Source organism: Alnus glutinosa, chromosome 4 (assembly GCF_958979055.1).
Source record: "Alnus glutinosa chromosome 4, dhAlnGlut1.1, whole genome shotgun sequence".
NCBI classification, from domain to species: Eukaryota; Viridiplantae; Streptophyta; class Magnoliopsida; order Fagales; family Betulaceae; genus Alnus; species Alnus glutinosa.
In genome coordinates this window covers 3,133,920-3,150,606 of record NC_084889.1, presented here as the reverse complement: position 1 = coordinate 3,150,606, position 16,687 = coordinate 3,133,920, and the positions used below count along the sequence as shown (strand labels likewise).

At 32.6% G+C, this 16,687-nt stretch overlaps 1 protein-coding gene across 5 annotated transcripts; it reads right to left on the bottom strand.

Annotated features, from left to right (window-relative positions):
- Positions 1 to 4,397: 4,397 nt before the first annotated feature.
- On the bottom strand, positions 4,398 to 8,685 carry LOC133867180 (uncharacterized). Of its 5 annotated transcripts, none has more exons than XM_062303884.1 (11): positions 8,315 to 8,685; positions 8,061 to 8,138; positions 7,440 to 7,541; positions 7,209 to 7,325; positions 6,657 to 6,912; positions 6,097 to 6,553; positions 5,893 to 5,992; positions 5,621 to 5,680; positions 5,364 to 5,447; positions 5,155 to 5,271; positions 4,398 to 4,830 (listed from the first exon to the last, which is right to left on the bottom strand). In XM_062303884.1, the coding sequence occupies exons 2-11, from the start codon at positions 8,121 to 8,123 to the stop codon at positions 4,531 to 4,533; spliced, it is 1,656 nt and encodes a 551-aa protein (XP_062159868.1). In that variant the 5' UTR covers positions 8,124 to 8,138; positions 8,315 to 8,685; the 3' UTR covers positions 4,398 to 4,530. The 5 variants fall into 5 exon arrangements, with proteins under 5 accessions (XP_062159868.1, XP_062159869.1, XP_062159871.1 ...); XM_062303885.1 differs by having other exon boundaries at positions 8,352 to 8,685; XM_062303887.1 differs by having other exon boundaries at positions 7,440 to 7,535; positions 8,352 to 8,685.
- Between the last annotated feature and the right edge of the window lie 8,002 nt (positions 8,686 to 16,687).

Below are 16,687 nucleotides of genomic sequence, written 5' to 3'. Positions count from 1 at the left end.
TCTTTAACCTAGTTTATTAAATTTAGGTTGTTTGAAACATATGTGAGAATCACATGCACTTTTAATTTTCATATGCATTTTTATTATTTTAGATACATATCAGTTTAATAGATTAATAATTAAAACAATTTGTAATAATCCTTAATTACTGTACTAAATTATACTAACTTTAAAGAATTTATTCATTTTCTTTCATATTTACAGGTAGTTTTTTATTTATTTTTTAAAATATACTAATAATGTGTTCGGAGTTTTTTTAATATCTTAACAATCCCCTAATAAACAATGTTTGGTGGCCTTCCACGCAACAGGCAATGCCATGTGCTTAAAATCACGATTGACTTATTCCTTACTTCTAGATTTTTAGACTTCCGTTTAAGCATGAGGTCAGCTGAATTGTCAACATTTAAGGCATCGTTTGGTGGGGCAGCTAGATGAGGCTATTTTGGTCGCAAAATGTACTCATAATCGGACACGTTTGCAAACAAAACTCAAGTTGATGGACAACTTGCGTCTCTTTGTTTGATTTCTAGAAAACACTCAAGGTCTCCGTAATTTAACATAATATAACAACAATTTTTATCTTATTTCTGTAATTAACTTTTTTATTTAAATTAAATATTTTACATATTCAACATGATAAAAGGAGTTACATCTTTAATTGTTATTTATTTATTTTTTTTCTATTTATTAATGAGATAAGGGTTTCAAGGGAATAAACAATTGAAATAGGGTGGACTTCCCAACAACAACACTTAAAAGAAAAAGGTAATACAAAAAAAGAAAAAAAGAAAAAAGTAAATCAAAAAAGGATCCGAGCCTTTCTAAAAACAGCACGAAGGGATAAAAACAAGAGCAAAAGGCTCGGTTAGGAGCTCCAAACGGTATTATTACTGAAATTGTTACTATCATTGTTTACTTAATGACTATATATATATATATATATATATATATATATATATATATATATATAGTTGTTCTTTTTCTTGAATAATTTAGGACATGGCGCTTTCAAAATTAAACAACCGGCCAAGTCTTGGCCCACGTACTTGTTCTGATATGAGTAGACATTGTTAATTAATGATGTTCTTGCTGAATGATAAACCAGCAAGACTTTGAGGGATCATTGTTTTTTTAATCACATAAAACCAAAGATGATGCATCGGCACTTAAATAATTTATTTTGTTTGCTTGTTGACATGCTTATCCTCTCTAAGGGGACAATAGGGTTCCAAAAGCTCCCAACGGTTTAAGGGATTGGGCCACCAAGTATGAATGACAGCACAATTATGTGACATTCATAGGCCGTTTCGATTTGTGATTTCAAAATTTATAATTTAAAAGTAATGATTTGAAAAATGTAATTTTTAAAAAATCAGTTAATTGTTTAGTAAAATTTTAATTTTGCCATATTTAAAATCATATGTTTTTAAAAACGTATTCTCCTATCTGCAATTTGAAAACGCATATTTTTCTGCGTCTTCAAATTGCACTTTATAAAAACGCACTCTCAAATAATACATTAGTTTCATATTGGGCTGGTGGATTTCTCACATTGAATGAACAGATTATAAAAGTGTTCATGGGTATTAAGTCTTACATTGATTCATTATTAGGTGAGACTAGACTTTATAAATGATTCTATTGAGTTTCAATTATAAATTGACTAATTCTTTTAAACTTTCCACAAGTCATCACAATGTGTCACCAAAAAGACCATCTAGGGAAAAATAGAAAAAAAGAAAAAAAATAGAAAGACCATCTAGAAATATATTTTCTATTCTCGAATTGGACCCAAGATCTAAATAAGTATCATCATCTGGTTGGACATCAACGCCTCAAATCAAGTCAACCATTTTGGAGGTGGTAATCAGATATTTTATGGTATACATTATATTTTACAGATCCAATAGTATATATGTTAGCACGTCATCTAAAATTTTAAATGATGTGATGCTATTGACCATGATAAATGATGGGGTAAACATTCTTACATTTTTGTGGGTTGATTTAGTGTTATCAATGAGCATTCAACTTTTCTAAATACAATTCATGTGGTATCAACATATTTTAGTCAACTATTTTGATGCACTTTTCTCTTGTCATTATTAAGAAAATTAGTTACACGAGTAGAATTTAAATACCACATTAGAAGTGACAAGAGAGGAAGAGATATGGATGATTACATACAATTCATGTGCGAGATTACATGCATCTCATGTGATTAATTCCCGTAGTACATAAATAAAGTTGATTAGAATAATAATTAAACACCAAAGAAGTAAGATTAATAAAATTAGAAACTCAAGAGATATCACCAGAACTGATTAAACCACAAGAGGCATAGGTTAATTATTTTACCCTAAATCCTCATTGGTCCTTATATTTTGGTTGAAAAATCAAATAGTTGGAATAATGTTGGATTTTTGTAGATTTACAATCTAATTAAATAGGTGTAAAATCAATAATTATCCAAAAAGTTTAAATTTGATAGGAAATTATGAATTTTAATTGTTTTATTAACATTTTAACATTTCCTCTCATGTGTAGAATTATACAATACATTGAAATCAATATAAATTGTGGAGTTAATATTCAAAATCAAGACATCTGCTTTGATACTAATTTAAACATGTGTGTCCCATATTAGTTATTTCACATTTATTGTTCGAATTGCTTGCAAGCCGAAAAGTAAAATTGCTAGAGATCTCAATCGATTTCTTAACTCCTCCCATTCACCCCCCAACCCCCTGAATCAATAACAAGAGTTTTCTTTCAATTCGGGTTGGAAAAATTTCTTGCATTTTGGGTACTCGTAAATTTAATAAACTGAATCGAAAAAAGACTCATCCGACTCAATTAATCAATTTGAAGGAAAATTTTATCCCCAAATCAATGTCATTCACCAACTTACCAACTTTCTATCCGAATGCCACCAACCCTAACAACTTTTCATTTGATCATCTACAGTTTGTACAGATCAAAAGTTTAACACTAGTTTTTGGACCCTCCTGCCTGGAAAGTGCTTTGTTTGTTACTCGTGTAGGGCTGGTAGATAGCCTCGTAGCCCCATCTCATACACCGCCAAAGCAAGGACCACTCACAAATTTTCTCCACCAAGGACAAAAGTTTAGATTACAAGCTACCCATCAGAACTTCAAATAATTTGCTTGAAACAATTGATGAAACAGTACAAAAGTACTTGTAAGTTGATAATTTATGGGATAATAAATTGGGTTGAAAAGAGTTATCATAATTAATTCAATCTATTAAATTGACATGAATCATAGAGCATGTAATTCTCACATGTATTAAACTCTACCGAGCATTAATTAAAATGGCCCGATATCTTTGGACCACAGGGAGGGCTGAGGAGGGAATTTCTTGAACCTTGGAGTTGAAAAGTATATATGGGAGTCTTATCCTCTTTTCCCTTGTTATTATTAATAGAAGGAATGCACAAATGTCCATCGACATGCCAGAGGGCAGACAGAGTAATGCTCTGTCACTGTTCACACCTAACATTCTTTAATGGAGCTTCCAATATTCGCTTTGTTTCGATTGTTAGTGTAGTTGCTCATGTTTCAATTTTGTGGAGTACTGTCTAAGCCCTAAGGAGGTCACCAATAGTCTCACCTAACTTGGCCATGGTGTAAAAAATCTGGAATTAAATCACTTTTGATTGGCCCTTCCTATTTGGCTGTAACTTTTTCTTGCTGAGTTGCTGTGTGGAGATGTGCTATTGGCCTTTCTTTATATGGCCAAAGGAGTGTTATATATATATATATATATATTTTATCTTTTATTGTAAGTAACATGCATCACAATATAATTAGTGTTGAAACTGAATTCCGTAAGATTGAGACACGTGTCCCATAACATAACACAAGGGAGACGTATCACAATCCCAACGAATTTAGTTCCAACTGAAAATGACTTCAAATTGAATTAATCAAACCACTAAGCAAGGTTGTATTGATCAACCACGTGGATTAAAGTTCACTTATCATTTGGTCACTAATCAGTTAATTTTGACACTGATTTTATCGATACAAAACATTGGAAATTAATTTCAAATTATAGTTTTGATTGCAGGAATTTATAATTTAGGAGCTTTTGTGATGCCTAGTTTATGGTAAAATATAAAAAGTCAAGCTAAAAAAATATTGTTGTAGAAAATCTAGTTTTTTTTTTTTTAGCAATTTAGTTGGTATGCATGAACAAGACTTCATTTTTTAAGGGAAGTAATGGCCAAGTTTCACATAGTTGTTTGTTGTGGTTTTCATTGTTCCAAGGAAATTGGCCCTATATAACTAGACTTCACACAAACAGGAAGTGTCAAAAAGTTTGAACTAACTCTTCACAAACCAAAGTCACACGTAGAACACAGAAACCCCTCAGTGGAAGACAACATTATCTCATAACTACTTACAAGGAGACCATATACATCTAGCTTTCTTATGCATTCAATAACCGTGTACAAAAAAATTGTAACCCAAGTGACAAAAACTTATTGTTGAAGCAAAAGTTTTAAGAGTATAAAAGGTACCTAAAACTAAAGTCATATGGCATAACTTGGAGAAACTGTGAAAGAGGTTCCTTTTCGCCACTCTCAAGGCACTTAATTGCTTCTTTTGCAAGTTCACTTGGTAACTGAAGGCAGATCCAATCAAGCAATGACTCCAAGTCCTTTGCAAAGTCAGGTAAATACCAATCCAACAGTTTTGGGATAGCAAACTTGGTAGTTGAAATTCCAACTGCAGCCTGTAAGTACTCTCTTTTAGCCACTTCCAGTTCGTTCTCAACCTGAGATGCTGTGTACACTCTCACCTTCATATGGAAGAGTTCATAGATCAGTGGTGGCATCACTGCACCAAACCTCTAAGCGAATGGTAACTGTCGGCGCTTAGAGAGTCTTGATTTAGTCATTTTCTCATAGAAATTATCGAGATACAGACCAGGAAAGCATTATATAATTCATTGTAAAGACAAATTTGCAGCACTTTAAGCCGTCCAGAAACACTGTGCCACTAAATATAAAGTTGCATAGGACTTGGGACCACTGAAGAGCTTCAGTAATTTTCTCAAGATAGATGTGGGGCTACGGTAGATATAATTGAAGCAAAACTTAACTACTCTAATGTACAAACTTACAGCAGGGGAGGACCAGCTTCCACAGGACAGTGCAAATGTCACCAACGGTTCAGAAAACTCTAAGCCAAATATGCTTCTCGCTGTCTTCTCTTCATTTTTTGCACCCTTGGCAAATGTCTGGAGGGACTAAAAGTTAGAAATTTGGTGAAAGAACTTTTATCTTCAAGCTGGAAAAGTTTTGTGGAAAACATGAAATGGACATTACTCACATATTTTGAGTGGTAAGGCAATCTCAGAATGAAATGTTCTATAGTTATTGCATTTAGCAAGTGTCCCCCCACATTTATTGTTGCCTGAGTAATAAGAAATGGAGGTGCATAAATAGTTGCCTATATCTAAATAATGTTAGAAGCTATAGGTTGGTTTGCAGCTAAATTAAATTTTGATGTAAATACTGTTTGACTCAAAAGAGATTGTGTAAATATCTCGTTATCCTAACAAGAAGAGGAGTTGCTGGATAGTATACCTTCTGCATCAAAGCAACAACCATCTCAGGACTCTCTGGTATGCCCTGTTCTAGGAATGCCTGAAGCAATATAGTATAGTGAATGGATATTTCCTTTGCACTTAACAAGGATTCAGAAAAGTTGCAAGTACAGAACATAAACTATCAATAATTTAAGCAAAATAGAAAACAAAATCAGGTAATAAATTTCATTTGAACCTTGATATATATATATATTCTCCACATAACAGTTGAAATATTGAAACTCATGTTGATCGAAAGGTTTCACATACATTCATCATGCAGGAATTGTAAATGTTGATCCAGAACGCAAGCTTCTCCTGATGGGTGAGGCTCTTTAAGTTGACAGAGGCAAGTTTCCCAAGGAGGAGTCTGAGAATTCAGAAATAAATGTATATGAGTTCTAGTGTATAAATATATAGATTACCATGAATAAAGTAAGAAACTACCCTAATTTTCTAAAATAGAGAACTTACTTTAATTTACGAAGTAGAAACAAAGAAGTTGTTATTCGGTTTGGATTGATTGAGGCAGCTTCAACTTCACATAATTTCTTATATGGACCAATATCTCTCTTTCCAAATTCTGAACAAATACCATAAGGGTCCCAATAGTTAGTTTCTTCATTGCTTTTCCGAGTTACTAATGTCGAGAAGGAGGGTAAATTTTCTGCACTATTTCGATTCTTCATCGAACTCATTCTGAGGAGAATGCTTGATAAGCACTTCAAAGTATTTTCAGAAATTCTGTTTGGGTCGTCAAAAATTCTGTTTGCTTCTAGCCTTGCTTGATCTAAACGCTTCTCTGCTGATCTATGGCTTACGAGAGGTCTCTTAACTGGAGTTTGAACTGTATGGGATTTATGGATTGAGGATCGCTTTTGGTTCTTTGTCAAATTAGTACATGATTGGTCCTCTTTTCCCCGCCCATCATCTGGGAATGAAAGAAGAGGACAAGGTTTCAAAACCCATTTCCAGACACGATGAATTTTCTTAATGTATATGCTTTTTGAGATTGAGTTGATCTGAAAACTTACAAGAAAGAGTTGCTCTATGCCGCATTGTGGAAACAGTAGAGTCACCCTTATTTTGAGCTGAAAACTTGCATCGCTCTGGTTTGTGATTCTTAACCGGGTATAGGGCATTTGAATCAGCTGAATTCTCTATGCTCCTTTTCGAGGATGAAATGTAGACAGCTTCCTGATACAGGTCCTGTCTAAAATGCACAACTTGTTCTTCAAGCCGAACCACTTCCTCTTCCAAAACAGCCACCTCGGCAAGAAGCTCCAGTGTCTAGAAAAGAAGTCGAAATCCGACATTAAAGAACAGAATTTCTTCTTGAAAAATATGAAAAATGCTTAGACAAACCATTGAATATCATGTAAAAATCGAATTGCTTTCTCTGTTGTCTACCTTCAAATCTTTGGATTCAGTTCGTTCATCTTTCTAACTAAATTCTTTACTTGAAATATGATTGCTATGAGCTTAGGGTCTAACCATCAGTGAACTAGTTCACTTGCGTTGAACTCTTATTTAATAAAAATAAAGACGGAAATCCGTTAAAAATTAAATAGAAATGAATTACTAACATGACGAGGGAGATAAGGAGGAAGACGAGGTAGAGCGCCCAAGGGTCTGTTGAAAGCCCTCTCCAAAGCTCTGTGAACGTTCTCTTCGTGTCTAAGCTTCTTCTTGAGCTTATCAACCTGAAAGTCAAAATGTCAAACTGAATTATCAACAACAGAGAAAAAGAAATGAAATCCAAAAAAAAAAAAGAAAAAAAAAAAGTGGGTCTATGAGAAATTGCATTGCATCCATACATCTTGTTGCAAAGCAATTTTTCTTTCTTTTCCGGAGGCTCGTTGACTCGTGGACGTTTTTGCAGCACCATTTATCTTTCTCCCCTGCATATCCAGCTTCTCCTTTAAAAAAATACGCAACAATCAGCTTCCACGGGAAAAGAATGCAATAGGCAGAGCGAATTGTATGCATAAAGAAATTATAAAAAGAAAACAAAGAGAGCGTATGTAGAAATCATATAAATCTAGGACCCTGATCAAAGAAGCCAACTTTTATGTCTCCTGGTGGATAAATAGGAGTCACATAAAAAAGGAATATAGAAAGGAAAAATTCTATTTTCATGGGCAAATGCTGTAAGGGCAGGGGATTCAATAGCCCCGTTGTATAATTATGGAAAAAGAAGAATCAGAATTACTTTAAGAAACACCCTTCTCGGATTCTCATCCAAGATAATATACTTTTTTGCGAAATTTCTGGGAGCTTTGAGTTTCAAGAGGCTCCTCAGAGAAACTGAAGCCATATTTTCAGGTGAGAACAGTTACCACTATATCTGTTCTACAGTAGAAACCGTTTTTCGAAAAACACCCAATAAAACATAAAATTTCAGACTATGAACAGTTAAGGATTGTTAGTCTGATTACATTTTCATGCTTCATAGGAGCTTTCATGGACTGAAGCGTGGTCCTGACTTTGGTATTCATCATCAAATTCTGTCAAATCTGCAGACCCAATTCAACACCTTTAACTACAATCTCATAAAGAACAGTATTAATGAGTTCATTCCCATTACAAAACCAAGAAACTTCAATGCCATCCAAAGCAACAGTAGTAAACGACACGCCGATCACCCCGATCCCTGCATTCCTCGATTACTGTGAAGTAAACCGAAGAATACCCGGATAACAAATGGCCAAGCTTTCAAGCTACACGACCTTGGAATGTGGGAAACAGTGGGAATTGTACGCGTGTGCAACTGGATATGGGGCAGACGAACTGGGTCTAATGCCTGAAACTTCCACCGCTTCGTTATTTCAAGGACAACAGAGGAGAGAGAGAGAGATAGAGAGAGAGAGAGAGAGAGCGTGTCAGGTCAGGTGGCTCCGTGAAAGGTAAACTGGTTGGCTCCGTGAAAGGTAAATTGGTTGGCTTTGCCAAAAGGGCAAGTGCAAGTGCAAGTGCGTGCAGCTAAGCCTAAGCGCAATGGAGTACCGTACCCAACTCAACGCTCACGCACTATTGCCGCGTCATCATGAATCAACGTGCGCCTTCTCTTTCCAATCCTCAACATCACCCCTAGTCCCCTTCCCTTTATATCTTTAGCTTGAGATGTACTATGAAGTAAATAAAAGTAAAAATAAAATTTTTCTTTATATTCGTACAATTTTTTTATTTTTTTATTTTTTTAAAAAAATTTAGTCTGTTAAACTAAGATCAATATGATTTTCACATTTTTTTTTTTTGACAAAAAGTAAATATATATATGTAAGAAATAAAAATAGACCTAAAAATTACATGCATTTTGAACAGATGTTAATTTAATAGACCGAATGGAAAAAAAAACAAAAAAAAAAATTCCACTTATCCTTAAAAAAATAGAAATGTGATTATTTTGTTAATAAAATGTTTCTTTTGTTTATATGTTATTATATATACTATGTTTTATATTGAATGATGTGGTTGAGTCCTAAAGCTATGAGATTTATGAGTAAGTCCAAAACTGGAAGGGTTTGGTTATGCCTCATTGGCTTCCGGTTTTGGAAGGAAGGTATTAGGTGGATTTAATATAAAGATTATGGGCTGGCAAAAGCTGCCCAAGTCACATGTTTAATTAATGTTTGCCAACTAAACATTTTTCGATTATGGAAATAAACAAAGGTAGGGGTGTAAGATGAGCTCGGCCACTCGTCAGCTCGGCTCGATTCGATTCGGTTAAGCTTGATTCGGTCTCGGTTTGAATAATAAATGAGCCGTTCGTGAACACAATAATATGTTCGAATATTAAACGAGACATACTCGTATAAACTCGGCTCGACTCGGATAAGCTTGTATAAACTCGTATAACTTCATTTTTACAATTTTTTCTTAGTATTATTTTAATTTTGTAATAAGAACATCTTAAGTATAAATGAATCATCTTCCTAATATGATAGATATAGCTTGAATTATTGTTGTGAGTTTAATTTTATAGATTTGTGTGTACATAAGTGTGTTTGTGAGTATGTGTGGTTATATGTGTTTGTGTGCACACATGTAATTTGTATATGGGCATAATAAATTTATATACATACATATAAACTCGAGATTATATTATTTAAGATTCAAGTTAATTTATTTAATGAACTCAGATGATAAAATTTTAACAAGACTTGATTAATTAATGATTAATATGGATTTATGAAAATATAAACAATCATGATATTTACTTTATATAAGAAATGAATAAGTTAATTGAGCAGCTCGTGATAAGATCGAGCTCGACTCGTATTCGAAATAAAATTAAACGAGCCAAGCTTGAACAGAATATTTCGTTCGATGATAAATTCGAGTTCGACTCGTGTTCGAAATAAAATTAAATGAGCCGAGCTTGAACATTCAATACTCGACTCGACTCGGCTCGAATACAGCCCTAAACAAAGGGGTTCAATTTTTCCGGTTCATACCCCTCAAACAATCTGCAATGTTTCTTCTACGCTACTCAAAAACCCGCTGACCCACGACCATCGTGGGTCTTCACAAGACCCACGACTGCCGTTGTTGATCACTAGACCCACGACGGCCATGGATCTTTACCGTGCCCTTTTTTTTTCTTTCTTTAATTAATTAATTAATTAATTAATTATTATTATAAATATAGGAGTGTTTTTGTCTTATTGAAATTAAGGGCATTTTTGTCTTTTTAGGAGAAAATGGGCACATTGCAATTTATTAATAATTTGGTGGGGAACATTAGTTTAATTGAAAGTTTGGAAGACATTGTGAATTGCATGGTAGTTTGAGGAGGAATGTGCATTTTTTCCTAAATAAAGCTTAATGCTACCAAGACTAGAGTGTTGCTAGCAGTACTATAATTTTTATTACAAGTTCCTTACAAATTGATGACTGTTCACGTCTAAACAATTAAATTTGATTGTGGTAAACTAATTGGCAATGCCACATGGACTGTCATATCATTTTGTAATGGGGTGTAATAAAATTGTACTACCCAAACACTCTTAATATGTCAAAAATACAGTTTTAATTGTTCTATTAATTATGAATTGTCACGTCAATTTATAAAGATAGTAGAGCATTTTCATTTGGCTTTTAACTAACCAATATTCTAAAATGAAACCAAACTGAACTACATCCAACTCAACAAAATGCGGAAACATTTGGTGAGCTGCTACAATTAGTAAACACTATTCACTCTTTAAATGTGAAAAAAATTAAAAACCTTCTAACATTCTCTCCTCTCTCAAAGAAAGAATAAGAAAATAATTGAAAATAATATTTCAATAGAATGGTGAAAGCGGATAGCTAAAATAAAAGGTCAGATCGATGTAGGTGATTTGAAAAAATTGATAGCTAAAATAGAAAAATGTGATTTTTTAACTAAAATTGAGAGTAAACTTGCTAAGCTATATGTGAATGCTCTTATAGTGTAGTATCCTAACATGGTGTTCGGTTCACGAAATCTAACATTCCCCTAAGTATCTACATTCTCAATTTGAATTCTTAAGAATGTGACTATTTTCATGTTTGAAAATGATTATGAATCTAATAGGATTGTCAGGAATATGAAATTCTCATATTTTGTTTACTCATAGGCATCCTCTTTGAAATATTTATTCTTTACAAAATATCCTTATGTTTCTCTCTTCAAGTGCATAAAGTTGTTTGACACAAAATTGTTTAAAAATTAAACAAAAATGCTGGGGAAGAAAAACTATATATAAACCGTGATTTTTCTTTAATTTTCTAATATATAAATTGTCTATATTATTTGATTTGTTTTCTTTATTTTTCATCTATAACCAAATAAAATATGTTCATTTCCCTTTTGTACATATAGAATTTACATTCATTTCCGTTTTTGTGAAATAAAATAATTATTCACTTTCTTATACAAATTTTACAAATGGTCACAATCAAACCCAAAAAGTAGCATTAAAAAAATATTGATAACAAAATTATCATATAGTCTAACTTTTCTTGAATAAACAATAACAATGTCCAATAAAGAAAAGAAAACCAAATTAAATAGGAGCATAAAAAAGTAAAAAAAAAATTAGCATCTTATTAATAAAAACATATGGGACGTGAACATTCTTGTCATTTAAAATAAAGAAAACACATTCACAATTAATGCCAAAGGAATGCAGATTTTCGCCTCTCGAGAAGGGAATGTACATTCCCAACAAAATGCAATTTGGGAGGGAGGAAATCCACGTTCCTTTGGCTTAACTTAAAAGCATTTTAATTTCCTTAATAGAAAACCTCCGGTGAATCATTTCAAAGGATAGATTTAATAGGAAGCCAATTCCCGGGCATCTTTAATTAGAATCTCAATCAAAGGACGTCTCGTGTTTTCTGAACGGCAATTAATGCATTCACTGCATAGAAGAAGCATTTCTTAAAGGCTAAAGTTAAAGGTTTTAATTAAGCATGGAATCTGGATATATATTTAAACCCGACATCGCGTGCATTGTCTGGCGTTAATCTCTTCAAGCTTTCGTCTTCCCCACTTCTCACTTCTCAGTCCCATATATATCCTTCCATTAAAAAACAAGATGTAGCATATATATTATATATATTTTTATATTCAAAGTACGTATTTAAATCAATATATAGTATTGAAGAGCGAGAGAGGTGGGTTAAAAAACTACTCGATCTATATATATATATTTTACTATGTAATATGATCTTTGAAAAGGAGAAGGCAGAAACACATGGTGGAGTGGGTGTTGAAACGGCAAGCTATCATGATGGGTGGTGACGAGCTGATAATGATTTGATTGCAAATATATATATGTGTGTATCAAGAGAAAATGGACGTGCCACCCACGACCACGTGACATGATAATTAACCGATAGTGACTTTCCAAGCACGAGATAAATTATCTCTGTATTTTAATGATTACTAAATTATATTAACTGTACGTGATATTAAGTCAGTAATTCAGCCAATAACTGCCAACCAATGATATCCTGTGTTTAATTTGGCTGGGATTAGCATTTCCTACCATTTTTTTTTTAAAATTTTTAAATTACAGAATTTAAGCTGTTTTATTTAAACATCAAAACACTTTGAACATGCCACATAAAAAATGTGTCATGTTATCAAAGTAGCAAGAAATTCTTTCCGAAATGATTTTTCTTTACTTTTAAAGCTAGAGATGCTTTTTGTTCAGAAAATCAATAGCCAATTTTTTTGCTCAGTTTTTTTACAACATAAAGAACAAGAATCTGATGAAAATATACTTAATTCTCAACTGTAACTATAGTGTATCACATTTTTAATAGGCACACATTTTAATCTCAGTATAATTGATTTTAAATGGACCAAAGCCGAATCCATATCCTTACCGATCGAGACCTTAATCAGCTCATTTGATGTGAAAGCGAGACAACCAAAATCAGCTCGATCATTTGAAGGCAATTATGGTGAGCTTTTTATGTAATTATTCTATATATAAGATCATATTCTTTCTTTATGTAATTACAATTGAGAGAAAACAATGAGAAGCCGTAAAGAATATGATGTGACAAAGACTTACTCGTTTGTTATCTAAATTATATTCAACAATTCTGATGAGATGGTTGAACTATTCTATCTAGGAATTGAATGAGAAAGGAAAGGGTGGATATCGGTGAATAAGTAATTATGACTTGTTTGATTCGTTAAGCAAATTACATTAAAACACTGTGCTTCTATGATAATGTTCTTTGGCGGCGCTTTTTGCTTTTTAATTGAAAAAATATTCAATTTAAATAAAAGTAAAAATAATTTTAATTTTTTTATGAATATTTTGTGTTTAAACTTGTTTGTTAATATTTTTAATTTTTTGTTAAAAAAAAAAAAAATTCAAAAAGCATCATAAATCGGTGAAGAAGTAATTATGACTTGTTTGATTCGTTAAGCAAATTACATTAAAACAATGTGCTTCTATGATAATGTTCTTTAATTGGCGGTGCTTTTTTCTTTCTAATTGAAAAAGTATTTAAGTGAAATAAATGTAAAAATAATTTTAATTGTACATTTTATGAATATTTTGAGTTTAAAGTTGTTTGTTAATATTTTTTATTTTTTGTTAAAAAAAAAAAAAATTCAAAAAGCATTATAACCAAACCTATTAATGTGCTTTAATTGGAGTTTTTATTTTAAAAATAAAATTTTTCTGATGTGAAAATTATTTTAGTATTTTTATGTTTTAAATCGTTTGTTAACATTTTTATATATGTTGAGAAGAAACAACAAAAGACAGAAAGCATGAGCTGCAGTGTATATATTGTGAATTTTATGGAAAAACTAGAAAGTAGATGTCATCAACAGAGACAGATTATTGTGTTTGCAGGGTCACCGACTCACCAGTCACCAATCACTTGGGATTGATTTATGCACGGTAATCATGCGAGGGAAGAAACAGACAATTTGGGCTACACTTAGTGTCCTGTTTGGCGAAACCCTATTAACGAGAAAATGAGTGTTATGGCTATAATATAAGTGAAAAAAAATTAACAAATAAAATTTTGACAAAGTAAATTTAATTATTTAAAAATTAACTTGATAAGTGTTCCGTACATAAACTGGCTGTCATGTGTATGCTACAAGTCGCTGCTCCATGCAACTTTCTTTTTAAAATATAAATTTTCCTTTATATATATGATCGGATGAAATGAGGGCAATAAATTAATTAATTAACAGATAGGGAGCAGTAATCGTAACGAAAAGAGTTGGGATGAAAGGGGCATCATGAGTAATCAATGATCATCAATCACCCATCTTATTGCAAAATGATCCTTTCAATCCAGAGAGTAATTACTAATTAGTGAGAAAGATAAAGTTCTTAGTCTGAACGCAGTGACAATGTAAACTAGTGCATGTATAATTTAACCCAATGGAATTGGAGATGCATGCCCACCCTCGATCTGGTTGAAAAAGTACTTATCTACCTCGGGAATCTGGATCATGCATGCATGGCACTCGTCCCTGCCGACATGGCAACATACATCTACACACTGATTGTGAAAGGCTACTCTTTCTTCTTTTGCCAGTCTAATAAGTTGAAAAGTCGACATGTATGTAATTTAACTTTTTCTGAGTTACGTACACAGCAAGAAATATACCTGCAACAAAAAAATCACGTACAGAAGAGTGAGAATGAGAGAAAGGAAGGCAAGCTCCTCCTATATGTGGGGGTTGGAGTGGCAATTCATGTTTCTTTACTTATTGTGTTCGGACTATATGTATTGAGCGATAAATATAAGATTATATAAATCAATTATAATTAATTCAACCAAACATGTCAAATTCTCTAATTCTATCATGCAAATTTCGTGTTTGGTTTGTGTCGAGTTTACAAATCACATAAGACATTGTTAGTCTTAAATGTCGTGTATCGGGTTTGAGTCGTGTTGATGCACATGGATACAATACTATATATCAAAGTCAACCTTAAATCGACTAATTGAACTAAATGAGTTAGACCTTTCAATTTTAACCCGTTAATTTCAATATATATAGATTAGTATCAAATTTGCAGATCTTATAAAAAAATTTCAGGTTTACTGTACGGTTAGGGTAAAAGAATATAGAAATTTATGAAATATATGTGAAACGTACAAATATTGTAGTATTGTGGGTAGGAGGTAGGTCCATGCTCAGCCCCAAAATTTGACAAAGCATTGCATCTATGGAGAAACCAATCGAATCATTAATGGGTCGTGACTCAGGAGTGTTTGACCCCAAGATAGAAAGTTAGAAACCCATCACCTGGGGCTGAGATCAAGCCTGTTCTTGGATCGGTAGGACTTTCGATGTCACTAAAGCCGAAGGTGGTGCCGATGGCACACCAGATTCCCAAGGACGATATATACCCCACAAGTCCTTTCTTGCTCAAAGACATCTACAGACTACTCATCCATGTCTTCCATAAAGTGCACCATTTTTATTTCCTTTCGAAGAATTTTAAGATCAATAACTTTGTGATTTAAGTGGCTTATATATAAAGGAGGAGGTCTAAAGTTCAATCCATCGTTACAAACTTACAAGTGCCTTATTACATTAGGAAAAAACAAAAATTTACAAGTGCATGTCTTACTATACAAACTTAATTTTTCAATTTTTGTTGCTTAATTTTTCACTCATATTGTGTCACGTGGCCGGCACTCATATCACTTCATGTTAGCTTGTAATTAGGAGCTAATAAAAAAAGTTCTTAATATCCTAAGCATTTTTTATAAGATTTTATGCAAATTTATGGATATATAAAATCTACTAGTAGATTTTAAAGAAAAAAAAAAAAAGGAAATAAAAGACATGAGAGCTTTTCATTGTGGGGAAAGCTTTTCAAGTGTGGGGACTTATGAACTTGATGGCATGCCACTAAAATAATTGAACCTCTTTCGCTAAAGTTCGCTAAAGGCTAAAGCTTACCAACACTTATCATCTTTCTTTTCTTCTTTCTCCTTTCTTTTTCTTCCTTTTTGATTTCCCCATAGTACAACTGCCACGTACATATGTTTCTATGTTAATTAGGATGCTCTTGTTACATCCGGCCAACACTTAATTACAAGTAGATCAAGAAATGATTGCTAATTAAGCTAGCTCTAGCAATTTGATGTAATTAAATGGCCCTGTACGTGAGTTTTTTGTTTTTTTTTTTGTTTTTTTTTGTCTCTGGTTTGAAAAAAATGTATATATATAATTTTTTGAAAGGATTTTTGTATTTTGAATTATTTATTAATGTCTTGAGAAAGAGAAAAGACAAAAAACAGAAAAAAAAAAAATGCAAATATCTCTCTTAATTATGAGATTCTTAATTATTGGACAACCATAAGGGGCGAAACTAGGTATAGGAACATCTTAAAATTGCCTCTAACTTTTACGTTTTTTATTTTAATGAAATATCTCCTCTGAAAAAAATAATGCTATCACACTACTGGCCGGAGTATGATGGTAAAAAATTCTAGGAAATTCCTACAATATAATTATACAAATGATCATGCAATTAACGTACGTACATGATCAAAAGATGGTAAAGGCCAGGTGACGTAGCGGAAGCTAAAT